This window comes from Electrophorus electricus, chromosome 12 (assembly GCF_013358815.1).
Source record: "Electrophorus electricus isolate fEleEle1 chromosome 12, fEleEle1.pri, whole genome shotgun sequence".
NCBI classification, from domain to species: domain Eukaryota; kingdom Metazoa; phylum Chordata; class Actinopteri; order Gymnotiformes; family Gymnotidae; genus Electrophorus; species Electrophorus electricus.
The window spans coordinates 9,818,098-9,839,664 of record NC_049546.1 but is presented as its reverse complement, the minus strand read 5'-3'; the positions used below and the strand labels follow the sequence as shown (position 1 = coordinate 9,839,664).

The 21,567-nt window shown below is 41.8% G+C and overlaps 2 protein-coding genes across 5 annotated transcripts in view; one reads left to right on the top strand and one right to left on the bottom strand.

The window, feature by feature from the left end:
* Nucleotides 1-629: 629 nt before the first annotated feature.
* ctbp1 (C-terminal binding protein 1) lies at nucleotides 630-14,999 on the top strand. Of its 4 annotated transcripts, none has more exons than XM_027002071.2 (9): nucleotides 630-702; nucleotides 7,696-7,850; nucleotides 10,478-10,622; nucleotides 10,714-10,920; nucleotides 11,769-11,983; nucleotides 12,582-12,712; nucleotides 12,961-13,088; nucleotides 13,229-13,340; nucleotides 13,632-14,999. In XM_027002071.2, exons 1-9 carry the CDS (start codon nucleotides 696-698, stop codon nucleotides 13,816-13,818), a joined length of 1,287 nt encoding a protein of 428 aa, XP_026857872.1. In that variant the 5' UTR covers nucleotides 630-695; the 3' UTR covers nucleotides 13,819-14,999. The 4 variants fall into 4 exon arrangements, with proteins under 4 accessions (XP_026857872.1, XP_026857871.1, XP_026857869.1 ...); XM_027002070.2 differs by having other exon boundaries at nucleotides 638-702; nucleotides 7,681-7,850; XM_027002068.2 differs by lacking the exon at nucleotides 630-702 and adding an exon at nucleotides 3,972-4,275 and having other exon boundaries at nucleotides 7,681-7,850.
* Nucleotides 15,000-15,042: 43 nt separating this feature from the next.
* ppp2r2cb (protein phosphatase 2, regulatory subunit B, gamma b) overlaps nucleotides 15,043-21,567 on the bottom strand; it is a 7,941-nt gene continuing 1,416 nt past the window's right edge. Inside the window, exons 3-11 of the mRNA XM_027002067.2 lie at nucleotides 21,536-21,567; nucleotides 20,539-20,636; nucleotides 20,261-20,402; nucleotides 20,027-20,139; nucleotides 17,693-17,870; nucleotides 17,304-17,468; nucleotides 16,784-16,953; nucleotides 16,499-16,590; nucleotides 15,043-16,409 (exon numbers count right to left, since the gene is read on the bottom strand). The exon at nucleotides 21,536-21,567 is cut by the window's right edge and continues 74 nt beyond it. Coding sequence (XP_026857868.2) covers nucleotides 16,058-16,409; nucleotides 16,499-16,590; nucleotides 16,784-16,953; nucleotides 17,304-17,468; nucleotides 17,693-17,870; nucleotides 20,027-20,139; nucleotides 20,261-20,402; nucleotides 20,539-20,636; nucleotides 21,536-21,567 — 1,342 coding nt within the window. The 3' untranslated portion in view covers nucleotides 15,043-16,057. The remainder of the gene's footprint in view (nucleotides 16,410-16,498; nucleotides 16,591-16,783; nucleotides 16,954-17,303; nucleotides 17,469-17,692; nucleotides 17,871-20,026; nucleotides 20,140-20,260; nucleotides 20,403-20,538; nucleotides 20,637-21,535) is intronic.

Sequence of the window (21,567 nt, the reverse complement as noted above, 5' to 3'; positions counted from 1 at the left end):
GTCTAACAAACGCCTTATATTAATCTTAGTCGGACAGACTAGACTCCTGTTTTACAGACAAGCTAAGCCTGCCTTGTTCTTCTCAGACAGGACAATCGAGGAGGAATCTTTCAACAGCCTGGGCCTAAGCAGCCTAGAGTTGAGCAGTGTTCTTAACTATTCCATGTAGAATATTTTAAATAATTTAAGTACTTAAAATTAATATTTCTAATTCCGTCTCGGACGGAATAAATCGTATTAAATAAACCATATTAAAAGAATGTTCTTCTAAACCTCCCATTAGCTACACCGGACAAACGATAATTTTCAACCGTATTGTCCCAAAACACTATAAGTAATCTTTTCTTGGCCAGGAAAAAAGCAGCTTGTTCATATGAGATATTCCTAGGTTCTCTCAGTTCATCCCCCTGAACCATCCCCCACAGTTGCTCACCTTCTCAACTCCCTGCTTCCCTTCTCCACCCCACCCCACAGCGTGCTCAGATTTCGTTTTCCTGTGTTAGTAAGAGTTGAACCCTCCCCCAGTCCCCTGTGTGCGCCGGAGTAATGAGCCATGATACGATTGGCCCGTTTCCAACGCCAGCCTAACTTTGATTGGCTGTCTCGTGGTCACTCAATCTGATTGGTCATTTTTTTTGCTGCCTGTTTTACCCAAATCCTGGGCACATTGAGGGACTGAACCTCCAAAACGGGTGATGCAAGGTTTGTGATTGTTTTTGCCCCTTTCTCCTCCTTCCTGTGCGCTGCGCGTGCTTGTCAGTGCTAGCCAGCTGGCCTCCTCGTGCAGTGACAGGCACTTTTTTTTTCCTCAGGCAGGAAGAGGCAGTTAGGGACTGGTTTGGTGGGGCCGGCTTTCTAGCTAGCTCACAGAACTTGAGCGAAGCGTTAGTTCTAGGGGGAAAATGAGTGAGGGAGAGAGAGACTGAGAGTAGCGGAATGCGACGTAGGTGTGACAGAATTTATTTGGAATAATTGTTTTTTTTTCACCCTTCTCCTATTTTAGGCTTAGGCTTAGCACTGTTGGTACTTTCCACACGCGGCAGTACGCTGGTTTATGTAACTGGGTTTATCGTGGAAAATGTATAGCTATCCGTTTTAAATTAAATACTGGAGCAAGTTTTTTTTCCGATTACTAGTTTAAACTTTAGTCACACATCACTGAATTCTTTAGAACTCGTTTTCGTTGTAGTGAAAAAATTAAATTAGCTACAAACCTACAAAGCAGGCTACTCTATTTCTAATTAGAAAGTATTCTATATGAATAGTTAATAGAGCATCTATTATGTAATCACGTGTTTAATTGGCATTTTAGTGTCGTTATCACCTGAAATACTTGGGAAGTACGTCTTTTTTTTAAGCAATGTTGCAGTTCTATTTGTACCTTCATATGAAATATGTCTTCCAAAAGTATTCAGATCTGGATGAAAGTAGACACATTAGACACGTAAATTGTGACATCATCTAAGGCATAAAGGATGTTCCCCTCCCCCAAGACATTTATTCACAGATCATAAAGATTTCACTCATAAACTTGTTGCTAAATGTTTTTGCTCTGGTCAAAGCTGCCCTATTACAGTCGGAACTAAGACATGCCCACAGTTCATTGATTGGAAGTTTTTAAAAAATACAATATGACCAACATAATGTTATGGGTGATTATTGTTTTCAAGACCTGCTTGATTTTTCTTTGATCCCCATTTTACTGGTTTCACATTTAGATATTGTTCATGTCTATGTGGCATGTTTATCCATGGAATTTTGTCCAAAGGTCATGCTGAATCATGTTGGTTACCTAACTACCTTAAATCAGTAACCCAAAAATGACAGCTTAAAGCTAAGCCTCCATAATAATTTGTAGGATAATTTCAGGGAAATGACTGCTGTTCATCAGATGCTCATGTCTTTGATATCCCTTTATAATAATGGCAAACCCAGTTTTTTTCTAGGAGCTAAGTTTAACAGGATGCTGTCAGTTATATGAACCACTGGCAACGCTGCCATGTGTGTCTGTCAGTAAGGCAGCAGCAGTTTGTGCCTTGGTGTAATCTTTCTCAGGGGCATCTTTCGTCTGTTTCCTCTGTGTGCCCGTCTTTTCCTCCTTTATCTTTTTCCATTGTACTGTGGCGTATTGCTAGTTTCACTAGCACTGGATGTTACACCATCGCAGGCCTGCAACCTCTCTTTTCCTCTGCTGTCTTATTTTGGTGTCATGTCTCCAGATTGCTCTGACCTGTGTGGATGTACAGTATATTACAGAATCGCTTTCACCTTGCTGTGTCCTTGTGCCATTTTCTCAGTAGAAATGGTCCATCTAGAAAAGTCTTCTTTTGAGGCTGGAGCACTTCTTTTTTTATGAACTGGTTGTTGCTGTGTTAAGATATAGGTAATTAAAATGTTGGTTGTCATTAGATCAAAGATCCTTTTTGTGATTTTCTTTGTGGTGTAAAGTAGAGAAAACAATGTGTGGTATTCACACACAGTTTAAAAAAATGAATCAGTCTAGTAATTGCTGTCACAATCTTATAAGTGCAAATAAAAAAAGATTATTAGCTTTCCTTGAAGCATAACATTTTGATAACAGACTTTATATTGGAAATCTCTGTCAATTTCTGATCAATAGTTTAGTCAGCACATTAATTACAAGTTTAAGCCTACTCACATTGGCACCAAATCTGACAGTTCCTTGCTTTGAATAAGGATTTGAGAATGGGTTAAATAGTAACCTGCTTACCCATATTGCTGAGGCCCCACCCTTCACAGCATACAGAGAGCATGCTGCCGTCCTAAACCAACATCCCCCACTGCCCCAAGCGGCCCTAGCAAGGCCACTGAGAAACGGATCTGCTTTGTTCCGCATCGACCTGACTCCTGCACCACCTTGTCTTTCCTGGATCACAGATAGGCTTGTTAGCCAGACAGTACAGAAGCTTGCCCAGCTTCCTCTGTTTGAACTACAACTCGTGACAGTCGTGCAAGAGAACTTGGCTCATAGAACCAGTAGCCTAAACCCTGGAGTAAAAAGGCATGAGAGAAGTTTGGAATGAGTAATAAATGGTCTGAAAAATAAAAGGAATGGGCTGGTACATGGACATTGAAAATGGAATTCTGTGATGTGCAGAGGTTAGACTGCAGTTTGTTTTTATATACCAAAATCATCATCATCATCATGAATGTAATCCAGTAGGTTAGAGCATATCCATTTTCTCATTTGTGTGCTGAATGTGACCCATGACTAAGTGCCCTATTTCACTATTACTTATCCTTTATAGCACATAGTGATTTACACCTTCTTTACAATTTTCTACAATGCAATATGAAGCCTTTTATGAGGCTTGTGATGCCAGACTTTTCCTAGAACAACCATCACAGTTGTATTACATTACTGGATTAGTAGGGAAAATAAACGTCTAACTAATGTGGGGTTGTTGGGGCCAAATTCTCAAGGCTGTTCAGTGAAAGAAAAACCCAGATTCACAAAGTTCTTGAAGTTCTTAGCCACACCAAAGATCATGCCACAGTGGAGAATTTCCTGTCGTGCTATTTTGTGGTCTAAACCAGACAGCTCTAAAGTATGTAATAGTGAACAGTTTTATTGACCTTTGGTCGGTGTAATTATTAATATGCTGGACCAAGAGCACCCCTGGAGGGGAACCCTATGTTTTGATACATTTCAAACCATGTATTTATTTATGTTTTTAATATCTCTGTATATTTTTTTAAACCTTTAGCACTTACATCCGACTATACAATTCAGATTTTTAAAAATCAGAGTTAAAAGTAAGGCTATAAAGCCGTAAGTTCTCGTTTTAATGTCCCATGGTTCTTCCTCAATGTTTCCATAATTCTTTTTTTCCCTTCTTCTTTTTTTCTCTCAGGAAACAAAAGATCAATTTTGTGTGAGCAAAGGCTCCACCCCATTCCTCTTCTCTTTCTTGCAGCCACCACCACCACCCCCTCTCCCACTCCCACAAATGCAGTGACACTTGCATTCTGTGTGTGCATGCGTGTTTGCCAGACAGTGTCGAAATAGAAAGTGAGGGAGCAGGAGGAAGAGAGGGAGGGAGAGAAAAGGAGACGGAGGGGGCAAACGCGCGCGCGCGCGCGTGTAAGCTAGCTACTCTAGTGCAGAGGGAAAAAAAGGAATAAGAAAATTGAGGTAGCCGCCATATGCTGAGGATTTTGTGAATGTCTCGCTGAGGGGATAGACTCACGTTTTTTTTGCAGGACCGTGAAAGATGGGGAGCTCTCATTTGCTGAACAAAGGCTTGCCTTTAGGTAAACATTTAACGTTTCGTTTCTGCATGAGGACACACGTGAAACTGTTCTAGTGCTATGTGCAGCAATATTTTGTCCGTTGAGTGTAGGCTACAGTGCTCTGCCTTCCCCTCCCCCTCTTCCTTCTCTCCTCCCCTCTCCTCTTCTCCCTCTTTTCTGTTATCGTTCATCTCGGCCATTCATCCGCATACGACGTTGCGTTCGCTTGCTTTTCTGCCCTCTCTTTCTGTCGGCCCGCGTTAAGGCGGCCAGAATCCTTCCCGGGTGCCGCCTGGGCGCAGCTGGCTCGTGAACAGCGCGGGGCTCTCTCGCTGAAGTGGTCGACTGGGAGCCAGCACGCTGTCTGCCCCACACCCCCTTCCCAACCTCCCCGTGAAAAATCAGCGGGGGTGGCAAGGACATGGGTCTGTTATGGCCCTCCCGTACAGGGTAGAGTGGAAATGTGGCTTCCAGTTCCGGCCGCGACTTGCTTCCTAATTTTGCTCTTTACAAAGAATGAATCCTTTTTTTTCGGTCTAGAACAGCCAGCTGAGGGTGTTGTTAGTATCAGGAAGAACATTAACCAAAATTCTTATGGTACTTAGAGTTCTGGCCTCAGCTATTGTATTACTGTGTGTAGAACCAGTAAAAATATTACTACATTTTGTCATTTTTGGTTTGTTTCTTTGTTTTAATGATGTTGCATTCGTACTATTGCACAAAATAAATGCTAGTATGTCTTTAGCTCTGCTGAGTGCTGATGGTAATGGTGATAGTAATTAGAGTTTGATCTCAGTGTCTCTTGATTTCCCTCCATCCTGTATTAACCTGTCATGCCTGATTGAGGTAGATTTCGATAAGACACTGCCATCCACTGGCTTGCCATGCATCAAATTCAGCCAAAGCAAACCCTGAGCAGAAGCGTGTCAGAAGCTCTACACGTTTCATCGAGGGTTGGGTTTTGACAGTGCCTCTTACTGTGCACCCAGCATGTCGGAGAGAGCTTTTCAGTTTGAATTCTTGCCTGTGGCTGGGCGAGGTAGACACTGCGTAAGGCTGACCCCATTGATTCTTGTTGCTATGAACTAGCTAATTCAAACATACCACTCCCCCTGAGTTTGAAGCAGTATGAACACAAGCGTTTTGAGAGAAGTGTGCTCTAAGTATGAGCTACAACTGTTGTTGAATATTTTTCCCCATTTCAGATTATTTTTAATTCAGATGTGACTCTTCAAATGAAATCTAAAGACAGCAGAGTGTTGATATTGATTTTTAATGAAAGTCATCCTTCTTTCTGTTCTCCTTGATTCTTTTTACACTCCTTATTGGCAGGATGTGTGGGATGTGGATTAGGGATGCTTATGCTGTGTTGGTAACTTTTCTGACACAGAAACAAACTAACACTAAACCCCCAAAATATGTTTGTCTGGAAAACTTGGCACTGCTAGAATTCATGGTATGAGTTTCTAGGGGTTTCATCCTGTGGGAGGAAAACATTGAGTAAACTGATAGCTTTGAGTATGTGTGTGTCAGACAAGAGATGGGGGCAGAAGGCTAAAGGGAGGGCAAATTGTTGTCTTAATAACCAAAATGAAGAGCTATTTGTGCATAAATGTGACTATGGTTGTGTGTGTCAACCTACAAGTGCAGAGGGAGGTGGTTGGTATCAGGGTGTGTGTGGAAGAGAACTTCGGGAAAACGGTCACACCAAGCCTGCACATGCCAGATTAGACATGGAAGATATGGATCAGACCTGTCAAATTCAACCATACACACGAGTGCCCCATTGTGACATAGGCCTGATAATTTTTTCCCAGAGGATATCACACAGTCTCTGCTTCTAAGGGACCGATGAGTCTTTCCAACATCACTTTTGAATCAACATTGCTTTCTCACCAAGCAAGGCCTTGCTTCACCCAGTCATTCAGTAACTCCAAACATACTTTACAGAATGACATAGCAGGATGAAACATCAGAATAGAACAGAAGCAGAACACTGACTGTACAGAGGGCTCAGTTGTTGCCATTTTGCTATTAGATCCAGGAACAACTACAAAGGTTATCAAAGTTTTCTTCAATGAAAGTGTTACAGGGAGTTACTTTCATATGTGAAGTAAGTGAGAAAATGAATGCTTGCACCATTGGTAGAAGCATACTACAAGAGTCTGAATATTGTTGGTGCTAAACTGCAGAATTCCTTTTTTGGGTTATTTTTGGGGGTGGGGGGTGGGGGCTGTTCTTCTTGGTGAGACTAACCTTGAAAAGCTTGAATTGCAATGTTTGCAAATCAGGGCTACCAGAGCAGCTCTGTTTTAATGCCCATGTGAGTGAAGTTGTTCAAATGATTTGCATATTATTGAAATCTCCTTTTACAGTGGCCTAATAACTATGATTATGTTTCTTGTGGTTCAGATAAAGGTCCTAATCTGAATTTGCTTCAATTTCCAGGCAGCTCCTTTGCCTAGAATTTGGGAAAGGAGGAGTGTGGATAAAAGCATTTTCTTCTAGAGAATGAAGTAATTGCACAGATATGATGAAGTGGGGTCTGCTGACTTTTTCCTTCACATGTGGTATTAAGAGGAACAAACCTGATTGGTTACATATAGTGAGTACCACCACTCAGGTTTGCTTCCCTCAATTCTACTGTAAAACTGTGAATCCAGATGTTGCAGAATAGAGTTAAATGAACCATGGTCTACAGTGCTGTGGTCATTTCTCCACCTTTGATTGCCTGTCTTGAGTCGATTTATATCTTGTGTCTTTTAATCACACAATGGGCATTGAGTAGACTTGGTTTGTTTTTAAGGCTCTGGTGGGCTGACAGAAGCCTTGATTTCCTGGCAGTAGCTAATATCACAGTGATCCATTGCACCACCAACATAGAATTGATCCTCTCCTTTCATAGGGCAGGACAGGCTTTAATTTTGGACAAGTCCAGAAGCCGTAACTAAAGCAGTGGAGTGCAGATTACATACCACAGGATACATACTGCAGCACTAACAGACTGACACATCTCCAGTGTTTGTATTGCAGCTTTTGCTTTAATATGTCAGATTTATTTGCTAAAAGTTCTAATTAAGGCAGAATATTTGACGGAGACAGCTATCTGAGCAGTGTTCACCATCACTGCAGGACTTCAGAACTTTCTGTTCCGTATTATTGAACTGAATGACAGCTGTACTGAGAAACAATCACACTCCACTTCACCTGATTTAACTATGAAATTGCAGCGGATCCAGGTGCCTTTGAAGACGGCTGGAATCCAGACTATGGTGACAGCATTTTCATTGCCTTGCTAGGGCGCAGTGGCTGGGCCATTAGAAACTGTGTACACAAAGGCCTGCCTGGAATTCAAACCAGTGACTGTCTGACGTCTTGTGTGAAACCTTTTACCTGTTGAGACCAAGCCAAATGACACAGCTGTAGCCTCTCTTGGTGCAGGCATCAGGCCTCCCATAATGAATGGGCCCATGCATCCTCGGCCACTGGTGGCGCTGCTGGACGGGCGTGACTGCACGGTGGAGATGCCCATCCTGAAGGACGTGGCCACTGTGGCCTTCTGCGATGCCCAGTCCACCCAGGAGATCCACGAGAAGGTACAGGAAACAATCTCCATATTATGTTTATAACTGAACCAGTCAGACAAATTGGACACCTTTTGCAGATTACATGTTTATGGTAGCAGAGCATGCATTATAGACCACATTATGTCATCGTCCACATGCATGTAAACATTTTATGCCATACCTGTATGGGACACAGATTTCTAGCTTTATAAGCAATGTCAGTAAGTCATCATCTTGGCTCAACTCAGTAGGTTGTTTTATGCCTTTTTAAAGTGAATTAAAGGCTTTTCTCAGAAAGTAGATTGCATAGTCTAAGAACATTAAATTAGGCAGAGGGACTTGTGTTGTTATATGTGGGTTGTGGGAGTGATTATCTGAAAGCACTGATTAGTTCAACAATATCTCGGTGCATGCTGCTTAAATGGTTTAAATGAGCAATAGTTTGTGGTGGCACAATGCCTATTGGTGCCAATTTGCCAAATTTCTGCCTGTTATAGATACATAATGATGCTTTAAGGCTGATAATATAGATATAGTAACATTCATATAAACAAATGACCAGACACAAACTATATTTTCCCTTGCATGTGGACATGACCACACATATAAGACTCAAGTGCTCGCATATGTATTACTCTCAAACTGTATAGTAACATCAATAAAGGTACCCAGTTAGTTTATATTAAATATATATAAAATTTATACATCTCTGCACATGTAGGTTTTGTGTTTGTGCAATTAAAGCTGTGTCAGCTATCTGATAACATCTGGTTCTTGGCTATTTCTTACATAATGGTTGAGTGCCTTCATTATTATGTCAGTACGTCAGTAACATTTTTTTCTCTCTGCACTTCTACATATTCAGCCACTCATAAATCATTCTTTTATGCCACAAATTAGTTTCATGGTCTTTCACATATTTACCTCTACTTGGTGAAAAAACACCCCAAAATACTCAGTTGCAAATATGGCAGTATCACTCCAATTTTCCACAGATTTGCAGGTTGTTTTGGCACATGTTGTGTAGCTCTGGAGGTCAGCCAGGCCGAGTCTCTGGGTCTTGCAGTGACCTCCCAGGGCTTACAAAGACAGATGGCTCTCCGCTTTTGCTCTCTCTCCTCCTCCACAAGCCTATGAGAACACAGCCATTCTACCTCTTTCAACTTCCCCTGCTGAACAGACAGGGGTATTACATGGTTCCCTCAAGCATGAAAGAAGCTCTTATAAACTGGACTGTTGTTTGTCTGTCTGGGGCCAAAAGACAGGTGATCATTGTCCATTCCATGTAAACTGTCAGTTATGAACACAACAGCCATATTACTTATTAATATAAGCCATATTACTTATTGCAATATTACTGATTTGTTATTGTTTCAAAGTCTTCAAATTCTGTTATTTTGTCTCTTAAACAGTGAAGGTTCGATTTCCTGATTCCAGATGAAGAATAATGATTTAACATTGATGTCCAGTAGAATAAGATCAGTATTTCATTGACTTTTTTTAGGGGATCATATTCATTTATCCGACATTAACAACAGAATAACATGGTCATAAATAACCCTAATTATCTATCTCTTCTATTTATTGATTTACTTGTATATACTGCATCTGTTAGTCATAGAGTTAGCCTAATAACTGTGATGATAAATATACAGAAAAAACACTGTAGCTCTGTATATTAAAATCTATGTCAGTGGTATAAAATTATTTACAGCAAGTAATCAGCACTATTGCTTTACTAAGTTTGGAAGCTTATTCCATAACCACAACTTACCAAAAGTCCATTTAGACTAAAATTTCAAGTAAAGCATGCTAATGTAGTAGGGCCTAGTCCATATCCATGATTGTCTAATAAGTGTTGAAACTAGGAGGTGATGTTTGCCCAAAGAAAAGCGTGACCTCTTTGAGTGTAGAGGTTAATAAACACTGAAAATGTAGTTGAAAAGCTTTTTAGTCGTGTGCCCAACAGAGCACGAATCGTTTCCATGATTATGTAAAACACACGCAAAGGCTGAGCTTTAATTAGTCTGCTGCACTGTTGGAAGAGGCTGCTCAGAGTAGACACAGCAGCAGTTATGGAAATAAGGGCCCAATAAATAGGACACACAAATACTGTTATTTGTAAACATAAAACATGATTTATTTGTGGCGTAGAAAGTCTTTTTTTTTTTTCCCCCCCCCTCAACATTTTAAGAACGTTTAATCCCTCTTTTGGAGCGTAGGTGTTTTGGGAGCTAAAGGCAAGGTGAATGCAGAGGGCATAGAGACTGAACAACTTCCTTATATCAATTCTATCACAGTTCATTCAGATCCAGTTGAAAGACTGGTATCCATTGACTCAATAACCTGGCCTTTGGAAGTGAATCCATTTTCAGGGTACGGCTATCAGAAAGGCAGTGGACCACAGAAATTGAATGGCTAAATACAATGTTTCCCAGGACCATCTTCAGAATTCCTGTTGAGCTGCATAGATACCGTCATTTTAAACTCTCAGAAATACAATAAGCTAGCAGGGGTGGGAGTCTAAGTGGGGTCACAGATTGGATCAGTTTGAAAAGGTCATGGATTCCAGTACTGTGGTGGTCCCAGTTCTGGAAGGAGTGAGCTAGATGGAGTAAATAGATGTTTTTTCCCATGTGTGCTGCACTGAACCCCAGGTGCTGAATGAGGCTGTGGGGGCCCTCATGTACCATACCATTACCCTCATGCGGGAGGACCTGGAGAAATTCAAAGCCCTCCGGATCATTGTCCGCATCGGCAGCGGCTTCGACAACATCGACGTCAAGTCCGCCGGGGAATTGGGTAAACCCCTCATACCACAGTGTCATGCGATGTCTCTACAGCATGTGCACGTGCCATAGCGTAAAGGTGTAATCATGTGCCGGATCTGCAGGGATAGCGGTGTGCAATGTGCCCTCGGCCTCGGTGGAGGAGACGGCCGACTCCACGCTGTGCCACATCCTCAACCTGTACAGACGCACCACCTGGCTGCACCAGGCTCTCCGTGAGGGCACAAGGGTCCAGAGTGTGGAGCAGATTCGGGAGGTGGCGTCTGGAGCTGCCCGCATCCGGGGGGAGACGCTTGGAATCATCGGACTGGGTGAGCATTTACAGCACCACACCTTTTTATTCTGCCTTTAAATGGGTATCTCAGAATTATGTATAACATGATTTTATTTGTCTTGTTGTTATTGTTTAGCTTTGTGTGTTTTTTGTTTATCAAAACAACTATTTATTAATTAGCATGCCTTCGGTTTATAGCTTATCAAGCAGCAATTTTACTAGTTGGTGACAGGATTTACCTTTAATAAAAGTTACATTTATTATGAGCTGCAATTCGTGTGCAACACACTTTTGTCCATTACTATCGGTGCCTTTACATTGCCGCGAAGCAACATGCTTGTTTCTCCAACCATTAGTTGCTTTGTAGTAACCAATAAAAGTGGAAAGGTTATCTGTCCAAGTGTGTGTAGAGTTGTACCAGAAATATGCATTATTATTTATATTATATTATGTTATATTATGCCCTTTTTTAAACATGTCTCTTGTTTTAACAGCATTGCAGGAAAACCTGTACACAGTGATAATAATCATCTCCATATTTCAGCATGTAGCTTGGTTACAGGCGTGACATATGACACAGACACTTACCACTCAGCACTGACTGGCTGCCACCCGGCAAAATTCCCTTCCTGTTTCCATGAAATTAGGAGAAGCTTAATTTACATTGCTCTCTATTCATTGCTTCACACCGCTCCCACAATCCACTGAGCACAACTGCCACCTGTCCACATGAACGAATGAATGAATGAAATGTAAATGCACTGTAAGGGCCTGGATGAAGTAAAAGCAGTAGGGAAGCAGAAAGAAAAGAGTAATGCCATGTGAAATGGAGTGGGTCAGGATAAGGTATTGGTTCTCTGAGCTGTTTGGTTTATCTGTGCTCAGGGCGTGTCGGCCAGGCCGTGGCTCTCCGGGCCAAAGCGTTTGGCTTTAACGTGATCTTCTATGACCCGTATCTGTCTGATGGGATGGAGCGGGCCCTGGGCCTGCAGCGGGTGAACACCCTCCAGGACCTGCTCTTCCACAGCGACTGTGTCACACTGCACTGCAGCCTGAATGAGCACAACCACCACCTCATCAATGATTTCACCATCAAACAGGTCAGTCACACACATATACACAAACACACACACACACACACACACACCCCACCCACCCATCACTTCAACAACGACTTCACCATCAAACAAGTCAGTCACACACACACGTACCCACACACCCCAACTACCCACCACCTCACCATCAAACAGGTCGGTCACATACACTCGCATACACACCCCATCAGTGAGAGGTAACGCATGCACACACACACACACACACACACACACACCACCTCACCACACATCACGTGTGCACCGTCCACCTTATCTGCAACTTCACCATCGAACAAGTCAGTCACACATATGTGCATGCACATATAAACACCACCTCAAACTTCACCATTAAGCAGATCAGTAATACACCATCAAAAGTAAACAATGCAAACGCACTCCCTAAACTTTACCATCAAAGAAACAATGCACAAAGAAAACACCACGTCCATCCATACAAATACCAATATCTCGCCAAATATACATCACCTCCCCACTGGTTTCACAATGAAACAGTTCGCACAGATGCAGTGAGCACGCCTTAACATTAGATCCACCAAGGTGAAACCTCCATCACATTTACATGATCCACTGGTTGGTGTTTCAGATGCGCCAGGGTGCGTTCCTGGTGAACACAGCGCGGGGGGGGCTGGTGGATGAGAAAGCCCTTGCTCAGGCTCTCAAAGAGGGCAGAATACGGGGAGCAGCTCTAGACGTCCACGAGACAGAGCCCTTTAGGTGAGCTTGTGTGTGTACACACAAGCATATGTGTGTGCATGTCAGAGACTCCCATCCCTACAGCAGAGTTCTGCAGAGCACATCTCGATCATTTTAAAAATTTGTGAAGCTCTCGTCTAATTACCATTCAGACATGTGCTCTTTAGCCACTTGAGCCTTAGCCAACATCTGCATTCCAAAGTGTAATCGCTTCCATGCGGTGAAGCACTTGCCGTCATGGGCGCACTAACACTCACTGTGTGGACAAGTTTCAGCCAGGGCCCACTGAAAGACGCCCCCAACCTAATCTGCACACCCCACGCAGCCTGGTACAGCGAGCAGGCCTCCATCGAGATGAGGGAGGAGGCAGCACGGGAGATCCGCAGGGCCATCACAGGTAAGGCAGAACCTTATGACATCACCCACTGTACAAACCCTAGTGAACATGCCCCCTTTTATATTCATATTAGCACTGAAACGTGAGCATCAGCATTAGATGCTGGACATGTGTGTGTGTGTTTGTGTGTCTGTCACCAGGTCGCATTCCAGACAGCCTGAAGAACTGTGTGAACAAGGAGTTTCTCACCCAGAGCACTCACTGGACTGGCATGGATCCTGCCATCCATCCCGAGCTTAACGGAGCTTACAGGTGCTCCCAATTTAACACTAACTCACTGAAAACATTGTACTTGAGACAATTAAAAACATTTAATTTTATTTAAACAAAGTATAAATATATAAAAACTTGATGAGAGGAAATGTAATATTACAATTTCTTAAATTAATGCTAGACAAACTACCCCTAATGAAGAATAAACCTCCAGGGATCAATAGCCTTTGTGAATTACACTTCAGACCTTTTCTGGATTTTTCAACATAGTCTTCCATTTAAGTCAGTTTCCTCGTCTTTCCCCTTTCCCCTCCCCTCTCTGGTATGTAGGTACCCCCCAGGAGTAGTGAGCCTGGCATCCGGTGGCCTGCCCCCACCTGTGGAGGGGATCGTGCCAAGCGCTGTGCCCATAAGCCACAGCCTGCCCCCTGTAGCTCACCCACCCCACGCCCCGTCCCCGGGCCAGACGGGAAAGGTGGAGGCAGACCGGGAGCAGCACCCCAATGAGCAGTTGTAGCCATGCTGCCCGTCAACCCCATATCCCATCCCTCATCTCCCTGAGCCTTTCTGTGCCAATCCAGAACCCTCCTGGTCCTTCCTTACCCAGAAGAAGAAGAGCAGACCAGGCTGCCAGGCTCTGAAACAGCCACGCCAAACGAAAAAGGAACCTAGTAACCACAACTTCCTGTCTGAAAGCAGATGACCGTTTGAACTGAAGGTGGCGGATTGTGCTCTGGCTCCCTCTCTCACTCTCTCTTGGTCCTCTCTCCCTCTATCTCTCTTTCTCACTCTCTTTTTATTTACTTTTTTTTTTTGGGGGGGGGTGGTACCTTCGTGGGGGGGGAAAAATAATAATGCTAAAAAAGAAACAATCTTGTGGATTTGAAACAAATCTTCTCCCTAAGGCAAATCCTGATGGTTTAGATTGTAGTCTGTCCAAGTGCAGTGGGCGATTTTTATCTGTTTTTCTGTGTCCAATGGGTTTCATTGTTAAAACCAACCGTAGTTATGAATGTAACCTGTTCGTGTACAGTTTTTAGGGTATGATCATTGGTTTGTAGAAAAGAAAAAAAGAAAAACAGCATAAAGGGGAGGTACCCAGCCAACTAATAGATATTACAAAAAATATATTAGAATCTTTTTGTTTCTTTGTTTAATTGTTGTTTTTTTGTTTGTTTGGGTTTTTTTTTTTTTTTTTTTGGTATAATTTTAAAAGCCCCGAAAGAGGCGCGTTTTGCACACCCTCTCAGGAAAATTATTTCCCCTCCCTCCCTTTTGAATTATAACACATTAGTGCATTGTTTTTTTTTGTATCCATGTGTCTTTTTGTAGTCAAATTTAGTACAGTACTTTCAAAAAGTATATTCATTGTGTTTTTTTTTTTTGTTTTGTTTTGTTTTTTTTTTGTTAGCATGTACTACCTTATGTGAAGGTAAAAAAAACAAAAAACTAAACAAAAGAAAAGGAAAAAAAAGTTGTCTTGTGTAAAGCTGGCGTTATGCTTGCCTGTTTCTGTGTAACTTGATTGTACCGTGTTTTACGAGGCAGCTCCAAGCTGCTGGGATAGTCGCAGCGTTCCATCGCCTACATAGTTTCCTTCCTGGTAAAGTGGTAGGCTAGCAATATACATACTATATATACTATGAGATATCATTATTTTTTGTTAAACAGAATCCAAAAAGAAATGTTTGTGACTGTATGCATTTGTATGAATTATTTTAAATGAAATAAAAAGTCCAGATTAAATTACAAAATTGTTGTTTTTAACAGGATGAATACATATAGTGAGAATCAAGCCATTTTCAGCAATTATAGACAGTATAATTGGCGCTTAATAAGTAATTAGTAAATTACTGTTGACTTTATTCATGTTGTCATTTACTTCCAGCGCTAAACTTAAAGAAATCACCACTGATGCCCACTTGTGGACACTTCCCAAATAACATCACATCGGCAGACCAAAAGGACAAGAGCTATGTCATGCTGAGAACATCCTGGTAAATAGCGTACTTGATCTCCCTTTAAAACAATGCTCCTCATTCAGACATTTAATCAGATGATTGTATTACTTGAGTTTTGACGTCAGATGTCTGATGTTCAGAATAGGCATCAGATGTCGGAAGTCAAGAAGAGGCCCTGGATATATCCTGAGCAGTTCTGCCCAAGCCAGTCAAGAAAACACAAAACCTGAGTAGAGCGGACAAGCCGTGGAGACTGTTTGCACTTTAGAAAATGTCCAATTCATTTACATTCATCTTTGCCATTGTAAATCATTCAATACCAATTAATGAGAGCCAGTATTAAAAATGGTAAACATAAGCATGCAATTGTAATTAAGATGTTAGACAGGCAACTGGATATATTTTTAGTTGGAAATACAGTCTCCTTGTATTATATAACATGCAACAGAGCTAAAGCAGGAGATACAGTCCTGGTTATATTATCCAGCATTACATTATGCTTATATCTATATCTAAAGAAGTATATAAATTCTATGTATAATGTATTGCACAAAATATTACAAAGGGAAAAATTATAGTAGAGGTAAATGGAGCAAGACAGTTGACAAACAAGAAATGTAATGTTGACAGACAGTCAACAGCAAAAAAAAACAAACAAAAAAAAAAAACGTAAAAGGAATGCTGCTTGGTGAGTCCTGTCCTACATGAGGTGTGCCAAGGCACAAAGGGGACGTGTTACTTTACTGATAAGGCATGTCCTGTGGGCAGGCAAGGGGGTGTGTGGGGCGGGTCATGTCACTGTGGAGGCGTGTCCTCTAACTGCGGCGCCGTCTCTTGTTCTATGCGATGCACTCCATGGTGTCCACTGGGACTGTGGCGATCCTGAAAGATGTAAAGGTTGTTGCGCGCTGCGATGGCGATGATGTTGTCTGTGGGGTGCCAGGCAGTGTGGAGGACCTTCTTCCTGAAGTCCAGGCTGTCCACGCAGATGTCGCTCTCCCTCCTCTTCCTCCCTATGCACACGCGGCGAGGGCGCAGGACGGCACGCCGCTTACACACCTCCCGGCTCGCCTCCAGGGTCACGTCACGCCGGCTCGCCCGGTCGAACATCCTGAAGAAGTTATTGTACGCCCCTGTCATGATGACACTGAGGCAGAGAAAGAGGAGGAGGAGAAAGGGACTATTGGACTTTTTGGTTAAAGATCAGAGGTAAAAAGTCAGGGTTTAAGCTCTCACCTGTCCGTTCCGTTCCAGGCACATTCAAACTTGTCAAAGATGCAGTCACTCTCGTAAAGGGTACAAAGTTTAGATCGCAAGTAATCATGAACCTACAATCACATACACACATCATATTAATATGTGTGTGCGTGCGTGTGTGTGTGTGTGTGTGTGTGTGTGTGTGTGTGTGTGTGTGTGTGAGAGAGAGAGAGAGAGAGAGAGGGAGAGAGAAAGAGAGAGAAATAGTAAAATTAATAATTTATCTCAGAGTTTGTATTGATTTTTTATTAGAGTAATATGGACCTGGTATGTCTCTACTGGTTTTTTCTCCATGTTCAGGTCCCAGACTTTTGCACTGAGGTAGTCTCTGGTGAGCAGGTAGCGTCCACTGTGACTGAACTTCACATCCGACACAGAAGAGATGAGCTCTGAGAAAAATGATCGACTGGCTGGGTCCACAGCTTCCTCAAACACTGAGATAAAATGCACGCGCACACACACACACACACACACACACACACAAAACAATTGACAGTTAACAATGGACTGTATTTACTACAAAAAGCAGCTACAACAACAATAGAAACTGATAAATCTGCTGGGGCTTTAAAAACCATTTGCTGGCTATGTAGCACAACATATAGTGTCATATGTTCCACTTGCTTGCTTCTCAAAAAAATAAGGGAACATGAGCTGACATTACGAAAAAGAAAAACAAACAAATATATATATATATATATATATATATATATATATATATATATATATATATATATATATATATATATATATATATATATATATATATATATATAAAACTCACATTTAGCATGCTGGTCACACAGTGCACGGGATCTCATGTCACAGAGGCGTGTTGTGCCTGTACTGCTGCTAAACGCCAGCAGGTGGCAGTGGTGAGGGTGGAACTCCGCTACGGTGATCACCTCAGTAAGGTCCTCCATGTTATCCGGCTTCAAATCTACTATGTCTGACACACCTGCTAAAGGAAACACATACCCTTGGTACACCCAAATTAATTACTGTTCTACAGAATGATAGTTAAATGAGCCCAAAATAGTGTATAATAACTTCTTATTTATCTGAGATGGATAAGTTACATCTTATTTGAACACAAATACACATATGTATGCACACATTTACAAAAATAGTAAATTTGCTATTGACAAACACACACAAGGCTTGGCAGGATACTAAAGCTGCGATCTGTGATGCTGAGGTTCCAAAGGTTAATCCTCAGATCGTCAGCTGACAGATAGGTCTCACAGTCACTGTTGATGCTGATGGAGTTGATGTGATAAGCATGAGCATTTGAAAATACACGCCTTGGGGATGCCTCTACCAACAGATCCATGGGCCGCAACACAGGGACCTAAAGCACACACACACACACACACACACAGTGAACAATAAATATACATTGGTAGTATAGCATTTCAAAAACATTTCTCTTTCAGACTTATTATTATTATTATTATTATTATTATTATTATTATTATTATTATTATTATTATTATTGTCTTACAATTGTTCTGGTCCTTTTTTGATATAGAAAGTAAGTTGTTAAATTCTAGCTGATCAAATTATTTTTCAATGTCCTATTTAAATTCTCTGCATGCATTTCCTATCCAAGAGGTTAAATGTTTTTATATAGCAAACATTTTGTATGTTTAATATGATGACAAACAATCCAAGCTCTAGAGGGAACTAGGGGCTTTAACATCATCTGTCATGCATAAGATGATGTAGTTGATGTAGTTTTATGGCATTCCTGTTATGCATAGTGTAGGACTATTACAGCTTGAATTTTTGAGTAGGTTCTGCACAAGTGCTAATTTGTCTCTCACTTGAATAATGTTTGTAGGTAATGCCTAGGACGGGGGTTGCTAATTCATGTTTAGGTCTGCATTCTGCCAGTTCTGTAGTCTTTTTCAAGACTATTGCATTCACATGTTCCCTGCTGCCACTAAAGAGCAGAAAATGAGAGGCGAGTCTGAGCCATTAGCTTTGCCCCTCCGGTGCTACATTGGCATCCAAGATGGGATGACTGATGAGCTGCTGGAAGGTGTGATGCAAGCTCCAGAAGCTGTTGAGATAGGGATGTGGCCGGCAGCAGATAATTCCCAGCATGGGGAATGGGGTGTGGCGAGGGGGACAGTGTGGAGAGTATGTTGCCTGGGGTGGAGAAGCTATGCACACAGAGATAGCAAGAGGTGGTGATAGAGTGCTGCCAGCCCCCAAGAAGCCACTGAGTGGATAATGCGGCATTATTGCCCCTGCTTCTAGCCAATAGACAGAGCCTGCTCTTATACTGCCTTGTGAAGCTGTTCCACCTCTCCCGATGGGCTAGTCACCAGCAGTGCTGAAGTCAGCTGTCCATCTCCTCTGTATATAGTGATGAGGACCTTAGGAAGTGCTTAAAGCACAGCTAGATCTAGTGGCCCAGTTTAGTGTCTGGTTGGATGAGATCATTGCAGTTTTGCTGGGACCGGTGCCAGTACACTAAGCATTACAAACTCCTCGATGTACACGATGTACACATGAATTGAAAAGACAGGTTTCAGCACTGTAGACAGTGCTGCAACACCGGTTTGGTTATGTTGTGGCTTTGTCAGAACATGCTGAGACAGTGATGGGTTAAGACTGCCAAGTGGTACTTCCTGGTAAAGTGCCATCCAGAGAAGATACCCTAAATATCCCAGAGAATATTTATTAACTATCCTAGAGAAGATACCCTAGATATCCTGGAAAAGATATCCTAGCTATCCTGGAGAAAATACCCTAGCTATCCCAGAGAAGTTACCATAACTATTCAGAGAAGATATCCTATCTGTCCTAGAGAAGTTACCGTAACTATCCAGAGAAGTTACCTTAGCTATCCCGAAGAAGTTATCCTAGCTATCCAGAGAAGATACCCTAGCTATCCCAGAGAAGATAGCATGTGGGTGGGAGAGTAGGGGGACACTATGCCAGGCAATGAGTGTAAGTGACAATGAAGGGGAGGCTTCATTGCACATTGGAGAAGATTTATTGGGGAGAATTTATTGCACATGGGGTAGATGGGGTAGATGGGAATGCACATGATGGGACTCCAAGTAGGCCCGCTTTCACCATGACCTAGCATAGCAGTCACATGGCATTTTATTTAATACCTTTGGCAGAAAATATACTCTTATCATTTTTATATCACCACTTTTATGGCAGGAGCAAATAAATACAGTTTTCTTTTTCAATTATTTATTGCACATTTTCAAATAAATGTGCATTTATTGTCTTAATTTGCCCCTGTCTCATACACATGCACATGCACATGCGCACGCGCGCACACACACACACACACACACACACACACACACACATATATATATATAAAAGTATCATTTTCACATTGCTTTGTAATTGGAACTGTTTTAGGGAGTTGGATGTGATAAAATAATTGGCAAATTTTAAAGGACACCAAACGCTCATGAGCACACACACACACACACACACACACACACATACACATGCACACACACACACACACACCTGAAGAGAAGTAATTTTAGAGATGTCCTTCACTCTGCCCTCCTCATCTTTCAAGTTGTAGCCTTCAGGCTGCTTGTCTCTCTCACTCACTTTCCACAGCTTAATGGTCTTATCTGAAAACACACACATACATTTAGCAGAACTTTTAAACATCAGAAAATTTAAAGACTCTAATAGTGTGCTGTGATATGACTAAGCATAAGGATGTTAAAGTGGGTCAAAACAAGTCATCACCATTGGTGGTCAGGAGGAAGAGCGCAGAATGAAGCTGAGGTAACCAACGGATTTTATTGATCTTCTCCTCAATCTCCAAGCTCTTCAGATAATCAAACTCAGGATCATGGCTCTGAAATGTACTGTATACATTATATTCCCCCTAAGAAACAGCGGAGAGGGAAAAGGAAATAGAGTCACATAAAATCAATTATAACACTGTCTCAGTGTTATTCTTTGTTAAATGAATTATAAAAATGATACTTTCTCAGTGCTAAGAATGTCGTTAAAAGTCTTACCTGAGGTTCTCTCTGGAAGATGACCACTCTTCCACCTTTGTCGCCTGTGGCCAGGAACTCTCCCGATTGGCTGAATTCCACCGTGGAGATGACATCAGCTGAATTAGGGTGCGAATGAAAATTGAAACCACTTATGTCATGCAGCAAAACCGCAGCTCCATGTTTCTCAAGGCACAGGGCTTACACTATGATAGAAAAGTTCTTATCAATTTAGCCATCTTTCACAAAACACAACACACTACTCCCTATTCCTAGTCTTAAAACACAGATTTGCTGTCTTTGAAATAAACAGGAATTACTGCACCCAGCTCCATTTTTGGCTGCTGCATCATTGATGACAAAGCATCTATTGTGCCAAAGGTAGTGGAAAATGCAATTTTGCTACTGTTAGCAAACACAGCAAAGTCTCTACTGCAGTCATGGAAGTACTTTTGCAATTGTTAGTTGGAATTTTATATAGAGTCTAGGTCATGCATTTATAGTCTCTATCCAATGTCAATTTGAAGGGAGAAAATTTGATGTTACTATGTTCTTTACTTACATGTTACATACAGTAAACATGACACTGCCTTTAAGGATACACAATAATTTTTGTCATTTCTTGCAAATATTTGTTGTTTCTATCGTTTATATCCAAACTTACTTAATGAATTTCCCTGTTGGAAGCTATAGACAATGATTATATGTTTGCCTGTGTGTGTCTGTCATACATGCATGTCATGGTTATTGCAACTAGGAAAAAAACAGAGCCACGGTCCAGATATGCTGTCTACTAAACTATGGTTTTGCTCACACTGACCACATTTGTGAGATAATCACTCATTTTCTGAGTAGCTACTAATGTGTCACCACAAAACACAAAACTCAGGCATGATGGCTGTTTTCTACCCACTCAGTAGAACAAATAGCATCAGACATACATCATGAGCATATTTGTGGGGGAGGTCTAGAGCTTGGCAAGGGTGACTGTAGTAAGTTCACAGTTCATGCACGTTACCCTCTGTGTACTCCGGCTCCAGAGCTGAAAGC